General features: G+C 39.2%; 1 protein-coding gene across 1 annotated transcript in view; it reads left to right on the top strand.

Annotated features, from left to right (window-relative positions):
• The window catches only part of WDR64 (WD repeat domain 64), a 140,024-nt gene that overhangs the window by 44,379 nt on the left and 81,687 nt on the right, over window positions 1–13,958 (top strand). Inside the window, exons 9-10 of the mRNA XM_053606402.1 lie at window positions 1,647–1,726; window positions 10,980–11,119. Of these exons, the coding sequence (XP_053462377.1) occupies window positions 1,647–1,726; window positions 10,980–11,119 (220 nt within the window). The remainder of the gene's footprint in view (window positions 1–1,646; window positions 1,727–10,979; window positions 11,120–13,958) is intronic.

Genomic DNA, 13,958 nt, shown 5'->3' with positions numbered 1-13,958 from the left:
GAGAACAAAGTGTGGAGAAATTAGAAACTCAGACTCATTTTGTTTCCTCTCTCAATACTCTCAATATTACATGCTATTTTTAATAATTTTTAAATTTTTTTAAAAATGAGGAAACTGAGGCACAGTGATGGAGCCAGGAGTGAAGCCCACATTTTCTCACTCAAGCCTGAGCTGTATTTTTTTTTCTTTTTTTAAGAGATGAGGTCTCACTTTGTTGTCTGGCCTTGACTCAAACTCTTGGGCCCCAGTCGTTGGGGGTACAGCCACAGGCCACTGCATCTCTGAGCCTTTTTAAGCATAGCACAATACTATTCACAGATGTTAACATCTACATTAAAATTATATGGTTTACACTGTGTGCTTTAAGCAAAATTAACATGGTACTAAGGGAGAAAATAACTCGAAAGACCGAATTTAGTTGGTGGGAGTAAGAAGGTGGTATCTAAGAGAGGCCGTTCTGAGAAAGTCACACTTCTGCTGATCCCTAAAAGAAGACAATGGTTAGTGTGGCTGAGGGGTGGGGAAAGAACATCTTTGGTTTGTGCAAAAGCTCTGGAGTGCAGAAAGAGCTGAGTGTGTCCAGAAATGAGGCGGATGAGAGTAGAGTGGCTGGGTCATAGGACATGGGGAAGAGGAAGGCCATGGGGTGAGCCTGGATGGGTGACAGGGATCACTCAGGGCAGGTGGGCCAGGAAAAAGAACTTGATTTTTCTCCTTAGCATATCAGGAAGCCACTGGAGAGAAGTGGTATGATCTAATTCATGTTCTACAAAGATCACTCTGGCTGTAGCATGACAACAGAATTTCAGGTGTGAAGAATGGGCAGGAGCGGAAGCTGAGGGAGTCATGGTTATTCTAATAGCTCTGATGAGAAAGTGTGGAGAGGTGAACCAAGATATTGCAGTGGGGTTGGGAGAATTGGTCAGATTTCAGGTATATTTTAGAGGTAAAAACAACAGAACTTGACAGCAGGTTGGATGTGGGTGGAGAGAGAGAAAGAAGTGTCCAAATGGGTTCCTTGTGTTCTACCAAACAGCCTCACTTAGTAAACCAACAGAGTTTCTGGATTAAGGCTTGAGATAGCTCTGCCCTTCCTCACCACCACCCAAAACCAAAGACCCAGGGTGGAGAGCTGGACTTCTTTGTAAGCAGGAACAACACAAAATTCTCTGCATGTGTCACCGCATTATGGAGTAGGTAGATTCTGTGGGTCAGTGAGGATTTAACTATGACTTATGATTTTTTTTTTTTTTGAGACAGTCTCACTATGTTGCCCTCAGTAGAGTGCCATAACATCACAGTTCAAGCAACCTCCAACTCTTGGACTTAAGCGATTCTCTTACCTCAGCCTCTCAAGTAGCTGGGACTACAGGTGCCCACCACAATGCCCAGCTATTTTTTGGTTGTAGTTGTTATTGTTGTTTGGCAGACCCAGGCTGGATTGGAACCCACCACCTCTGGTGTATGTGGGTGTTTGCCCTAGCTGCTGAGCTACAGGTGCTGAGCCTGACTTATGATATTGTCTGTGGGCAAATGGATTTATAACCAACTTAGAAATGGGCCTGTTAAACATTATGTATTTATAAGCTAGAATTCACTTTATAAAGAAAAATATATACATTTTGCCTTTTGTTTGTGTTTCCTAGGCCTGTCAGAGAGTTTTCCATGCCAAGAGGAGCCAACACTTTTTGCTACTGTGTTAAAGCAAATGTGATTGTCACTGGAGGTAAGAGGACAGTTTATGATACACAGAGATTTTTCTGTTTTGCAAACAGTGCTCTCCCTGAATTTCGCTGCTGGAAAAAACCTATTAGGGAATGTAAAAATTTGTATAAAGTCAAATTTGTCTGTCTTTTTCTTTTTTCCTTTAATTTTTTTTATTAAATCATAGCTGTGTACAATAATGCAATCACGGGGTACCATGAGCTGGTTTTATATACAATTTCAAATATTTTCATCACACTGGTTAACATAGCTTTCCTGGCATTTTCTTAGTTATTGTGTTAAGACATTTATATTCTACATTTAGTAAGTTTCACATGTACCCTTGTAAGATGCACCGTAGGTGTGGTCTTTTTCTTTCTGGCTCCTGGATTTGATGGCACACTCAGAAAAGCCTTACTTGGCCCAAGAACATGTGGAACAAATTTTCCTGTATTTTGAGCTGGGCGAGGTAGCTCATGCTTGTAATTTTAGCACTTTGGGAGGCTAGATGGGGAGGATCACTTCAGGCCAGGAGTTTGAGACCACCCTGAGCAAGAGTGAGACCACTGTCTCTATAAAAATGAAAAAAAAATTAGCCAGGAGCACTGGCGCACACCTGTAGTCTCAGCTACTTGCTGGGCTGAAGTAGGAGGATCACTTTCATTTGAGGTTTGCTGTGAGCTATGATGATGCAACTTCCCTCCAGCCAGGGAAACAAGAGTGAGGCCTTGTCTCAAAAAAACATAATTCTATATTACCATAATTCATATTCATTTTGTTTTATATTTTATCTTTAGAGCTTTAATCCATCTGGACTAATTTTTCTGTATGACAGCGTGAGATCCTAGGCTTTGAAGGAGTCCTTGAGACCCTCGAAGCAGGACACTGTATGTCTATGTGCCTTTTTTTTTTTTTGTTTTTTTTTTGCAGTTTTGGCCGGGGCCTGGGCTTGAACCCGCCACCCCCAGTATATGGGGCCAGCACCCTACTCCTTGAGCCACAGGTGCCACCCAATGTGCCTTCTTCTAAAGAGAAAGTCCAAAATTTTACCAAACCCTCAAAGGGAGACCATGATGAAAAAGCTCATGTGCCAATGGTTTAGAGCTAACAGAGATCAGGGCCATGGCCAAGATCTTGAAAAGTACTCACATTTAAGGGATAAGTAAAGTACAGGCTAAGAAACAAGGTTATCTTCTGAGACTAAGGAGAAAGATGACAAAATAAGAACTGAAAGTTCCTTTGAGACTCAGACTCCTCATTTATGATACTGGGGATTAAATACAGAGTGATGGCTTTGAGCCTGGGGCCTGGAGTCACACCATTTGGGTCTAATCCTGGTTCTCTCACTTGCAAGCTGGGTAGTGGGCAGGCTGTTAACTTCTCTAAGCTTCAGTCTCATCTCTAAGAGGAGTTGATAATTGTACTGAGACGTACAAGGTTACATAGGAATCAAACTTATTCAAATAAAGTATTTAGCACAATGCCTTGCTCATGGTAAATGTTTCATACATGTTTGCTAATGATAATAATAAGAAAATAAGAAATAAGATAATAATAAGAAAATGACACCGACTGCATACAGTGGTGTATGAGATTAATTGAGAGAATGTGTTCTTGGTACAGCATCTTTCTTCCAAGATGGGGAGGTTTTGTTGGGATGAAATGGAAGCTGAGATTCCAGTTAAATCACTGTTGCAGAGGGATGTGAGCACGGTGGAGAGGGTCTGAATTATTATAGTCACCTATGATGATTATGGAAAAAGAAAAGAGCAAGCCAGTGTCAAAGATGTGGAAAATGAATTATTCATAAAACCTGGAGACAGAATAATAGAGGGGATTAGTAAGAGAGATTAACCAGCTCCGAGTTTTTAAGAGAAATGGAAGAACAGTTAGTTGTGTCGATAATTATATAGAAACCAGGAAGAGGGTGCCTTCATGGAGGACAGCAAATGAAAGCTCCATTTTGAAATTAAATATTAAGTGTTTCTTAGACAACCAAGAGGATATTCCTTGTGATGGGAGAAGACCTGATTGGACATGAGGGATGTTAGGGCTCCCCAGGAGCAATGGAAAAAGATGAGCTCCCAGAAGCTTCTCAAGGAGACCAGGATTGCCTGACAAGAGACATGTTGACTTGCAGGATGTAAATGGGTAAAAGAAACACAAACAAACATCAAGAAGGTGGCTTATATTGGAAAACTGAACTTTTAAAAGGGAAAAAACAAAAAATGAGTTTAAAAGAGAAGAAAACTCTCTCATAGAAAAAGTCAATACATTTACCATTGGCAAGAGAGCTTAGAGCAAAAATACCCATTAAAGGCGCCAAAATGTATAATGAGTAAGTGCTATTGGCTCCTTCTGTGTAAGATTTCTTCAAATTCCCTACCCATAAATACACACAGGAGGCGATGTTTGGCTTCCTACCTAGAGTATCCTGCCTTACCACTTAAGTTCCTATGTTGCTAAGTATAAAGAAAGGCAAGCTTCTGCTTCTCGGCTGGGTAATCTCCCCCGAGGGCGTAAAGTTAGTTTTTTCAAGCACACTACAAGGCACTAGAAGTTAGAAGAGCCAGGTGTAGTCATAGCCTGGCCACTAATTAACTGCATGATCTAATCAATCACTTAATCTCTCCCTGTTGCTCATTTTCCTTATCTGGCAAGAGCCCTGTGAAACTAAGGTACTGTGATTTCATTCTTTAAAGAACTGAGTGTTCTTAGGAGATGAACTAAAAATGTCCTCTGGAAAATTTGGAACGTAGTTTGCCAGTGAGATGCTGTTCAATTTTTAGTTACAGCCTTGTGCACTCAAGAGAAACAGGCATTAATTGACCATGAACTTCCAAAATTTAACTGAGGACATCAAGAAAAGACAGAAGGCATATGGATAAGAAGTCTGCAAAGATGTGTGTAGGAGTTGTGGCTGAGACAGGGAGCAAGTTTCTGGACACCTGACGGTGATGATTCTAAGAACGAATTGAGTCTCTGAAATGTAGTATTTATGGTTATCATTTAAAGATCTCTAAAATCTAGAATGCACAAAGGAATAAATGTTAGAATTGGGTATTTTTAGAAAATGAAGCTTGGATACTTGTGTCACAATTGCTTAATATCATTGACCCTTCCTGAGTTGGTGACTTACCGTGACTTACCACTTCTGATGGAAATGGGCATGTTTCCCGGGCTGGCCCACGGTCAAACGAGGCTCCAGGAAATGCCGGAGAGCTTGGTGGTGATGAGAGAGTTAAGCATCAAACAGTCCCTGAGAATCAAACTTGGCAACAGACACTGCCCTCACCACTGCATGGGCTCAGTTAGGTGAAAATATTTGCCTTCTCTCCTTCAATGCAAACCCCACCCATGAAAAAACTGTGAAAAAGCAGTGCTTAAGCCCATGGTGAACGTGAGTTCTGATATCTAAAATCCAATTATTTCATTCTTCTTAAGCCACTCCTGTGGCCAGCCCTTTGTGTGAAAACGAAGGAGTGGGCCAGATTTCATATACATTATAATCTTAATATTTTAATTGTTTCTGGGGGAGATGTGTTTGGTAAAAGTTGTAGGACTAACCCACGTCAGTGTTTCTAGATGAAGGCATTTGACTTTCATTAACCTCAGCATTCGTTATAAGACTCTCATTTACAGCTTGGAAGCATACTAATTATGGGTCTTCTAGCTCTCTTATGGAGGTAAGAAAGCATTTAGCAGTCCAACCAATAAGCAATTAATACTTTCCACCATGAATAATGTATTGAACTGTCACAGTTATACAGCCTCTATTAGGAGAAAATGCAAATCCTCAATAACTAAAAACACATTTTCCTCAGGAGAATACTCTTATCGATTAAGAACTCAGTCCAGTATGTCGTAAAATGTAGTGTGTACCAGCTAATGACTCAAAATATACAATGAAAGCATCTCTGCTAGTCATAGTTGAATGTGTTAGATGTTGCAGGAACATTAGATGAGCTTGAAAAAACATATGCTCTCACAGAAAAAAAAAAAAAAAAGCCAAACAGGACAAAGTATTTACAAGGAAAAAAAAAAACCTTCATATTTCCTGTGCATTATTTTGGTGACCATCAAGAATTTGTCAAAAACAAAAATAGAACTTTTCTACCCAATAGTGTCTCCACACTAGCTATTTTAAGAATTAAGCCCCTAGTACATAGACTCAATTATCTCCCATCCTAGGTATCTTGGGGGTTCCGCATGCATTTCTCATGTTTTATCAAACAAATATTTTTTGCATAACTATTACGGACCAGGCACCATAAGCTCCATAAAGATCAGCTTGTATTCTCAATCTTCAAGAATTCAAAGTCTGAGAGTATAAATAAGACAATCTATAGATAACTATAATACAAAGTAGAGGTGATTCAGCAGATGATGGTGATGATAGCAATAACAGTAATGCAGGTGGAATATCATGTCCCTTTCTGCTCATCCTGGCTCCCTCACGAACTGTATAAAGATTCCATCTCTACCAACAGAAATGAGTAGTGCTGGAAGACTTCTGGTTGTAAGCAGCAGGGAACCTCTAGAAGATTGTTTTTACCTACGATGCCTGATGAACAAAACCCTTAGTTTAAGAGGCCTGAACAATTCCCAGGTGGCAGTCTTCTATTACATCTTTCTTCATGTGATATAAAAGTTAACATATTTTCTTCTGGGGATAGCCTGGTCTCATCCTCCGGAAATGATAATTCCCATTTCAGGGAACCCCTCCCACCCCCAATGCCAACATTACATGGGACCATCTGTGGGCACAAAACTTAGGCTCTGAGCACATCCGACTAATATGATAACTTCTTGGTCATTGCCAATGAAACACAAATGCAGGCAAGACACTGCGTTACTGGAATTACTCCATTCAAATTATGTTACTGAAACTCCCGGGGAGTTTATCATTACCTATAAGAGTTCCAGAATGTCCTCTACTGTCAAGGTAGTAATCTCTCCCTCCAGAACACAATTATAAAACTTTAGAACTAGAAGGAGGTCAAAATTTTACCCAAGGAAATCAAGGCTGCAGAAAATAATGTGCCACGAGTCCCACAGCTCGTCAGCAGGCAGAGTTGAGACTGAATCATTTCTCTTCATTCCCACCCAGGCCTGTTTTCCCTCCTGGACCACAACAATCTGGTTCACTAGAGCTCTCACGCTGGCTCACTCTCTCCCTCTGTCTTGTTTTTCTCTGTGAACTCAGCCAGCTCATCTCATCAAGAGAGATGCACTTAGATCAAGTGACTCACCAACTCAGATAACAGCTTGCTAAAGGAAAGAAAATCCTACCTTTAATGTGTGGCTTCATCTAAATCCTGGCTTAGTAAAAAAAAAAAAAAAAGAAGAAAGAAAGAAAGATAGCTAGATAGATAAATAGAAAATAACATAGGGACAGGGAATGAAACCCTCTGAACCATGATATAGTATAAAGTCCTATCTTCAGATTCGAAACACCCTCTTTCAATATTTGTTTCCCTCTCTATCTACTTGCCTTATTGCTACGGGGACCATGTTTCACATATCTATGTGCCATTTCCTCTCCCCGACATTCTCTAAAGGCATTATACATGGCAGGGGCTTAGTATAATAATGGTAGTAGGATTTATTGTCAGATCATGGTCCAGGAACTGTTCAGCTACACAAGTATGATTCCATTTAATCCTCGCAATAAAAATATGACTTAAATACCATTTACTCCCATTTTATAAGTAAGAAAACTCATACTCAGAGAGGTAAAGCAACTTTACTCAATGTCATAAAACTATAATTAGTTAAGTAACAGAGCCAGTTTCAAATTAAAGTAGATTTGTTTAAAATATGTATGCTTAACTTTATGAGTGACTCTCCTAGCCAACCCATTTACTTAGCAAACATGTATTAAGTTCTTACTACCTGTCAAACACTGCCATCAAGAAGAAATATAAGGCTCACCAAACAAGGGACACATATAGACACAGACAGATATGTAAACAGACAACTATAATTGAATAGGATTAGTGCTGTACAAGAAATCCGAAGAAAAAGCCCTACGAACACACAAGAAGGACTGCGGTCCATTTGGGGCTGAGGGAAGTGATTAGAAAGGGCACCGGGGAAAGCAATGTTGGAACTAAAGTAAGTTTTAGTCTTCTGCAAAAGTAGACTTTGGGCAGGAAAGCTATGTAGAATTTCTCTTTGTCCTTAACACACAGGAAAATACAAAGTGTTCAGTCATTTCTAAAGAAATGTTTGCACTTGTTAATAAGGGTAGTATTGATGTTTAAATTTTAAGAAAGCATTCTACTTGCTGATTGACCATAGCCCTTAAAATATCCCGGCTGATGTCTTAGTCAGCTAAAGCTGCCATAACAAAACGCCATAGATTGGGTGGCTTAAACAACGGAAATTTATAGCCTTACCTTTCTGGAAGCTAGAAGTCCAAGATGAGCTGGCAGCATGGTCAGTTTCTGGTGAGAGCTCTCCTCCTAACTTGTAGACAGCTGCCTCTATCCTGAATCCTCACAGGGTGAGGAGAGAGAGAGAGAGAGGAAGCTCTGGTGTCTTTTCTTGAAGGGCACAAATCCCGTCATGAGGGCACAACCCTCATGACCTCATCTAACCCCAGTTATCTCCCAAAGGTCCCTTCTCCAAACAACATCACGTTGAGGGTTAGGGCTTCAATGTACGAATTTTGAGGAAAACGAATTCAATCCATAGCGGTTATTTGAGAAATAGAAACTAAAAATTGATTGTGACCTGAGCTTTTTCGGCCAGCCGCTAACAATACTCCAAGATTAGGGAGCCTCTGAAATGAACTGTTAACTTTCCCCAAAGACGTAGATGAGCATTCCACTAAGATTCAGTTTTTGTTTAAATGTATGTTTTCTCCCTCTTTTGGCACATGATGATCAAACCTCTGAGCTGTGATTCATCATCTGAGCACTGAAGTTATTGAAGTTATTCACTAAGTATTTGTTGAACTCTGACTATACTTTACACACTACAAAGATGACAGTAAACAAGAAAAAGTCCTGTCCTCAAGGTGCTTAGAGTTTAACAGGTGGCTCAGACAAATAAATAATTAAGTTCAAAAGGTTTGGGGGATGGGGCGGCGCTTGTGGCTCACGGGTAGGGCGCCGGCCCCATATGCCGAGGGTGGTGGGTTCAAACCCAGCCCCGGCCAAACTGCAACAAAAAAATAGCCGGGCGTTGCGGCAGGCGCCTGTAGTCCCAGCTACTCAGGAGACTGAGGCAAGAGAATCGCCTAAGCCCAAGGATTTGGAGGTTGCTGTGAGCTGTGTGACGCCACGGCACTCTACCGAGGGTGATAAGGTGAGACTCTGTCTCTACCAAAAAAAAAAAAAAAAAAGGTTTGGGGGATGAGGGAGGTACATCAGGCACTCAGTTTTGAAGAATGTGGAGGTTTTCTGGAATATTCTTGGAGGGATAGCTATGCTGAGACTTAAAGGATGGATTGGAATACTCTAAAGAAAGACAACGAAAGACAGATAAAGAAAATACTGTTTCTTTTCATGGGCCCAACAACAAAATCGTAGAATTATGGAAACATCTGTGTCTATCACATTTGCCTGGCTTGTCAATGTTTAACTAACAAGTCACCTAATTATTCCTCTATCATCTGGCTGGCTCTTTCAGCATGGATAAGCCTATTAACCTAAACATATAATATATGAGGGCTGTCTGGAAAGTATCCAGCCATTGTTAATACTATTTTTCATGTTACATGGCTAGATACTATCAAACAGGCCTTATAGGTAGCCAAATGCATGCTACCAGGTTAAGTAAAATGACCATTCTGAATTTTAGGTTTTTTATATGTAAATTGTGACTTAAGAACTTAGGTTGTATGCAAATTATAATTTACAATGCTTTCATACAATTTTTTTTTCCTAGTAGCATAAAGTTTCTTGGTTATAAAAAAGGTGCTTAAGAATGCATTGTAGTATTCCTAACTTGATTCTATTTTCTGATATGCAATCTGAACAACAGTTAACTGATTCAATTAAAGTATTTAATTAAAATTATTTACTCTTTGGGAGTTCCTTTCTTTCTCTTATAACTAAATTGGATCATACATTTGTAGGGTTCCAACTTTAAATTCCTTGATATTCTTATGTCTCAACTTCCAGGATGTCATTTAATGAGTTATCTGTGACACAGAAAAATCCAATATTTTAAACAGATTCTGTACACTGTAAACTATTATACAGTTTATATTACTCTTTCTAAAAACACTGTTATATTATAACTGTGCACTAGTTTAGGTTATGTTGGCTGCTGCAACATAACCTAAATGTAAATGCCTCAGACATAATAATGCAAATGTAAATGCCTCAGACATAATAAAAATTTATTTCTATCTAGTCATGTAAAATCTAAAATCACCTCTTACAGCTTACTGGCTAACAGTCAGTAACCTGACCACACGTAACTACAAGGGAGGGATCTGGAAACAAAATCTAGCTGCATACTCAGGAAGAATAGATATGGGTTTGATGATACCTAGCCACTTTTTGTTATAAAACTGGATGGATGTGTGTGCGCACATGCATGTACACACAGCATATAAAAATAAATCTCTGATTCAATTTTTATTTTTAATGTAATCAGAATTCCAATAAATCATAGTTAAAGAGTATAGTAAAAAAAGTTATGGCAGGCTCAGCGCCTGTAGCTCAGCAGCTAGGGCACCAGCCACATACACCGGAGGTGGCAGGTTCAAACCCAGTCCGGGCCTGCCAAACAACAATGACAATTACAACAAAAAAATAGCCTGGTGTGTGGCAGGTGACTGTAGTTCCAGCTACTTAGGAGGCTGAGGCAAGAGAATCGCTTAAGCTTATGTATTTGAGATTGCTGTGAGCTGTGATGCCACAGAACTCCACCAAGGGTGACATAGTGAGACTCTGTCTCAAAAAAAAATTATGGAAGAAGGAGGTTATAATTAGCAGGTTTATGGGAGAAATACTGAACAACATTACTTATCATAAAATTTAATAAAAAATAAAGTATCAATTTAGTCCTACTAAAATAGCAAACATTTTAAATCATGATCATATTCATGTTCATGTGTATGTGTAAATACAATTCTTATCAAACAGGCTTCACAAGCAGCAGCAGACCGAAAACAAGTCAATCGCAGAATGTGTCCTGGAAGCAATAGACTGTGATTTGGTATTAGAAGAAAGATAAGAATGTGATTGAGTAAGAAATATATTTGAAAGTTTGACCACCTGAGAAAATAAATAGCTGTTCCCTTTCCTCCCTTTCAGGAGATGATAAAGTCCTCCGACTGTGGCATCCCAATATCAGCACCAAACCCGTGGGGAAACTGGTGGGACACATGTTCAGTATCACCGAGATAGTGACTAATGAAAAAGATCAACATGTCATCAGCCTTTCCTCTGCAAAGGTAACAAAAGAAAAGAACAAATGCCAAACAAAACAAACTTGTTTTTTCATTAAAATTACCTTTGGGAAACATAGAGTAGGTACAAGGTTTTACTGAAATAGGTGATTGTTACTAAGAAGAATATTGTCAGTATGGAGAAGGAAATGAGGAGCCATTGTCCTGTTTCTAGTGGTTATAACATAAGAAAGGACATGTTTAAAGAGAAGAATAAAATAAATACAGTATTGGGAGAACAGCCAATATTATCTTCAACAATAAAACACGAGAGGCTTTCCTATAGATAGAAGCATCCTCATTAGAGACGGGAAAAATAAGGATTTCTGTTATTGTTGCCATTATTAAGCAACAATATTGTTTGAAAAATCTTACCAATGAGATAAAATAAAAAATGAGTTACAAATATTAGAATTAAGACACTAAATTATATTTCCAAATGATGTGACTGCTTGATTTATTAAATCAGCTTACGATGTGGTGAAGGGTATGTCAACCAGTTTGAATATTTCAAACGGTATATAAAACCAGCACATTGTACCCCACGATTGGATTAATGTACCCAGCTGTGATTTAATAAAAAATAAATAAATAAATCAGCTTAAAATTTATATTTATTTATTTTTGACACAGAGTCTTAACTCTGTCACTCTGGGTAGAGTGCTGTGGCGTCATAGCTCACAGCAACCTCAAATCTGGGGGCATAGGGGATCCTTCTGCCTCTGCTTCCCTAGTAGCTGGGACCTCAGGCACCCACCACAATGCCTGCCTAATATTTTCTGGTTTTAGTAGAGATGGGATCTTGCTCTTGCTCAGGCTGGTCTGGAGCTCCTGAGCTGGAGTGATCAACCCACCTGGGCTTCCTGGTGTGCTAGGTTGACAGGTGTGAGCCACCCCACCTGGCTGTGATCAATGGGTTTAGGAAAGTAATTTAACCACTCTAGGTCTTTGTCCTCCTTTCCTGCTGCTGACAAGCAGAAGTCTTCCAGCTCTGCTCGCTTCTGTTGGTAGAAATGGAATCTTTTTACAGCTCGCGGGGTGGCTTTTTGGAGCCAGAATGAGCAGAAATGGACGTGATGCTAAGCTCTCAGTGCCTACACTATTCCACCTCCATTACTGTTACCACTATCATATCATCTGCTGAATCATCTCCACTTTGTATTACAGTTATCTATAGAGTATTATTTATACTCTCAGACTTTGAATTCTTGAAGGTCTTATTTATACTCTCAGACTTTGAATTCTTGAAGGTTGAGAATACAAGCTGATCTTTATAAGGTTTATGGTGCCTGGTCCATAATAGTTATGCAAAAAAATATTTGTTGGACAAAACGTGAGAAATGCATGCGGAACCTCCAAGACACCTAGGATGGGAGATAACTGTGTTTACGTGACGAAACTTCTGTGCTATGTATTAGGGGCTTAATTCTTAAAATAGCTAGTGGAGATACTATTGGGTAGAAAAATTCTTGATGGTCAATGAAATAATGCTCAGTAAATTTGAAGGTTTTTTTTTGTTGTTGTTTTGTTTTGTTTTTGATAAATACCCTGTCCTGATTTGGCTTTTCTTTCCTTTTTTTTTTTTTTCTGTGACAGCATGTGTTTTTTCAAGCTCATCAAATGTCCCTGCAACATCTAATACTATGTCTAGCAGAGCTGCTTTCATTGCATTTTTGAGCCATTGGCTGGTATAGCTGTTGCCCCATGCTAGACTGCCGTGGTCATAGCTCATAGCAATGTTGAACTCTTGGGCTCAAGTGATCCTCTTGCCTTTGTTTTCATTTTTAGTAGAGATGGAGTCTCAGTTTTGCTCAGGTTGGTCTGGAACTCATAAGCTTAAGCAATCTGCCCTCCTCAGCTTCCCACTTTAACCTCCGAGAGTGCTAAGATTACAGATGCGAGCCACTGTGCCCAACCCAGGGTAGTGTTTTCTTTCTTTTGTGTATGTCAATTTTGCCAATCTATATCTTTTAAGTGAGATGTTAATATTGACAAGTGAGATACTGTCTCAGTCATCATTTTTATTGTTATCTAGTTGCTCTGTATTCTACCTGTGTTACTGCTTTATAAGAGTTGTGAGTTTTTACTTCCAAATGTTTTTACACTGGTATCTCTGTGTGTGTGTGTGTGTGCGTGTGCATGTGTTTAGGGAGCTTTCAAGCATGTTTTGTAGTGCCCTAGTGTCACCTAGAGGTGACAAATTCCCTGGTGTTACTTGTCTGGGAAAGATTTCATTTCCCTTTCATTGATGAAACTTAGTTTTGCAGGATACAGAATTCTTGGCTCGAAGTTACTCTATTTAAGAAGACTGACGGTAGGATCCCAATCCCTCTTGCTTTTAAATTCTCTGTTGAGAAGTCTGCTGTTAGTCTCATGGTTTCCTGTGTAGGTTACCTGATCTTTTCTGTTACACAGCTCATAGGATTTGCTACTTCACTTTCACTTTTGCCAGACTGATGACTATGTGCCTTGGTGATTTACTGTTTGCATTGAATCTTCCAGAAGTTCATTGACATTCTTGTATCTGGACATCTAACTCTCTAGTAAGACCAGGGAGGTTTTCTTTCATTATTCCCTCAAATAGGTTTTTCATGGTTTTTACTTTTTCTTCTTCTTCCTCAAGTATACCCATGATTCACATGTTTGGACATTTTACATAATGCCATATTTCTCAGTGACTTTTTAATTTCTCTTAATTTTTTCTTTATTTTTTGACTGACCAGGTTAATGTGAAAGCCTTATCTTCAAGTTCTGAAGTTCTTTCTTCTGCTTGGTTTAATCTTTAAATTTTCCCACTGTATTTTGAAATTCCCTAAATGACTCTTTCATTTCCAGAAGTTGTTAT

Source organism: Nycticebus coucang, chromosome 10 (genome assembly GCF_027406575.1).
Source record: "Nycticebus coucang isolate mNycCou1 chromosome 10, mNycCou1.pri, whole genome shotgun sequence".
Lineage (NCBI taxonomy): Eukaryota > Metazoa > Chordata > Mammalia > Primates > Lorisidae > Nycticebus > Nycticebus coucang.
This window is presented reverse-complemented; position numbering and strand designations above follow the sequence as displayed.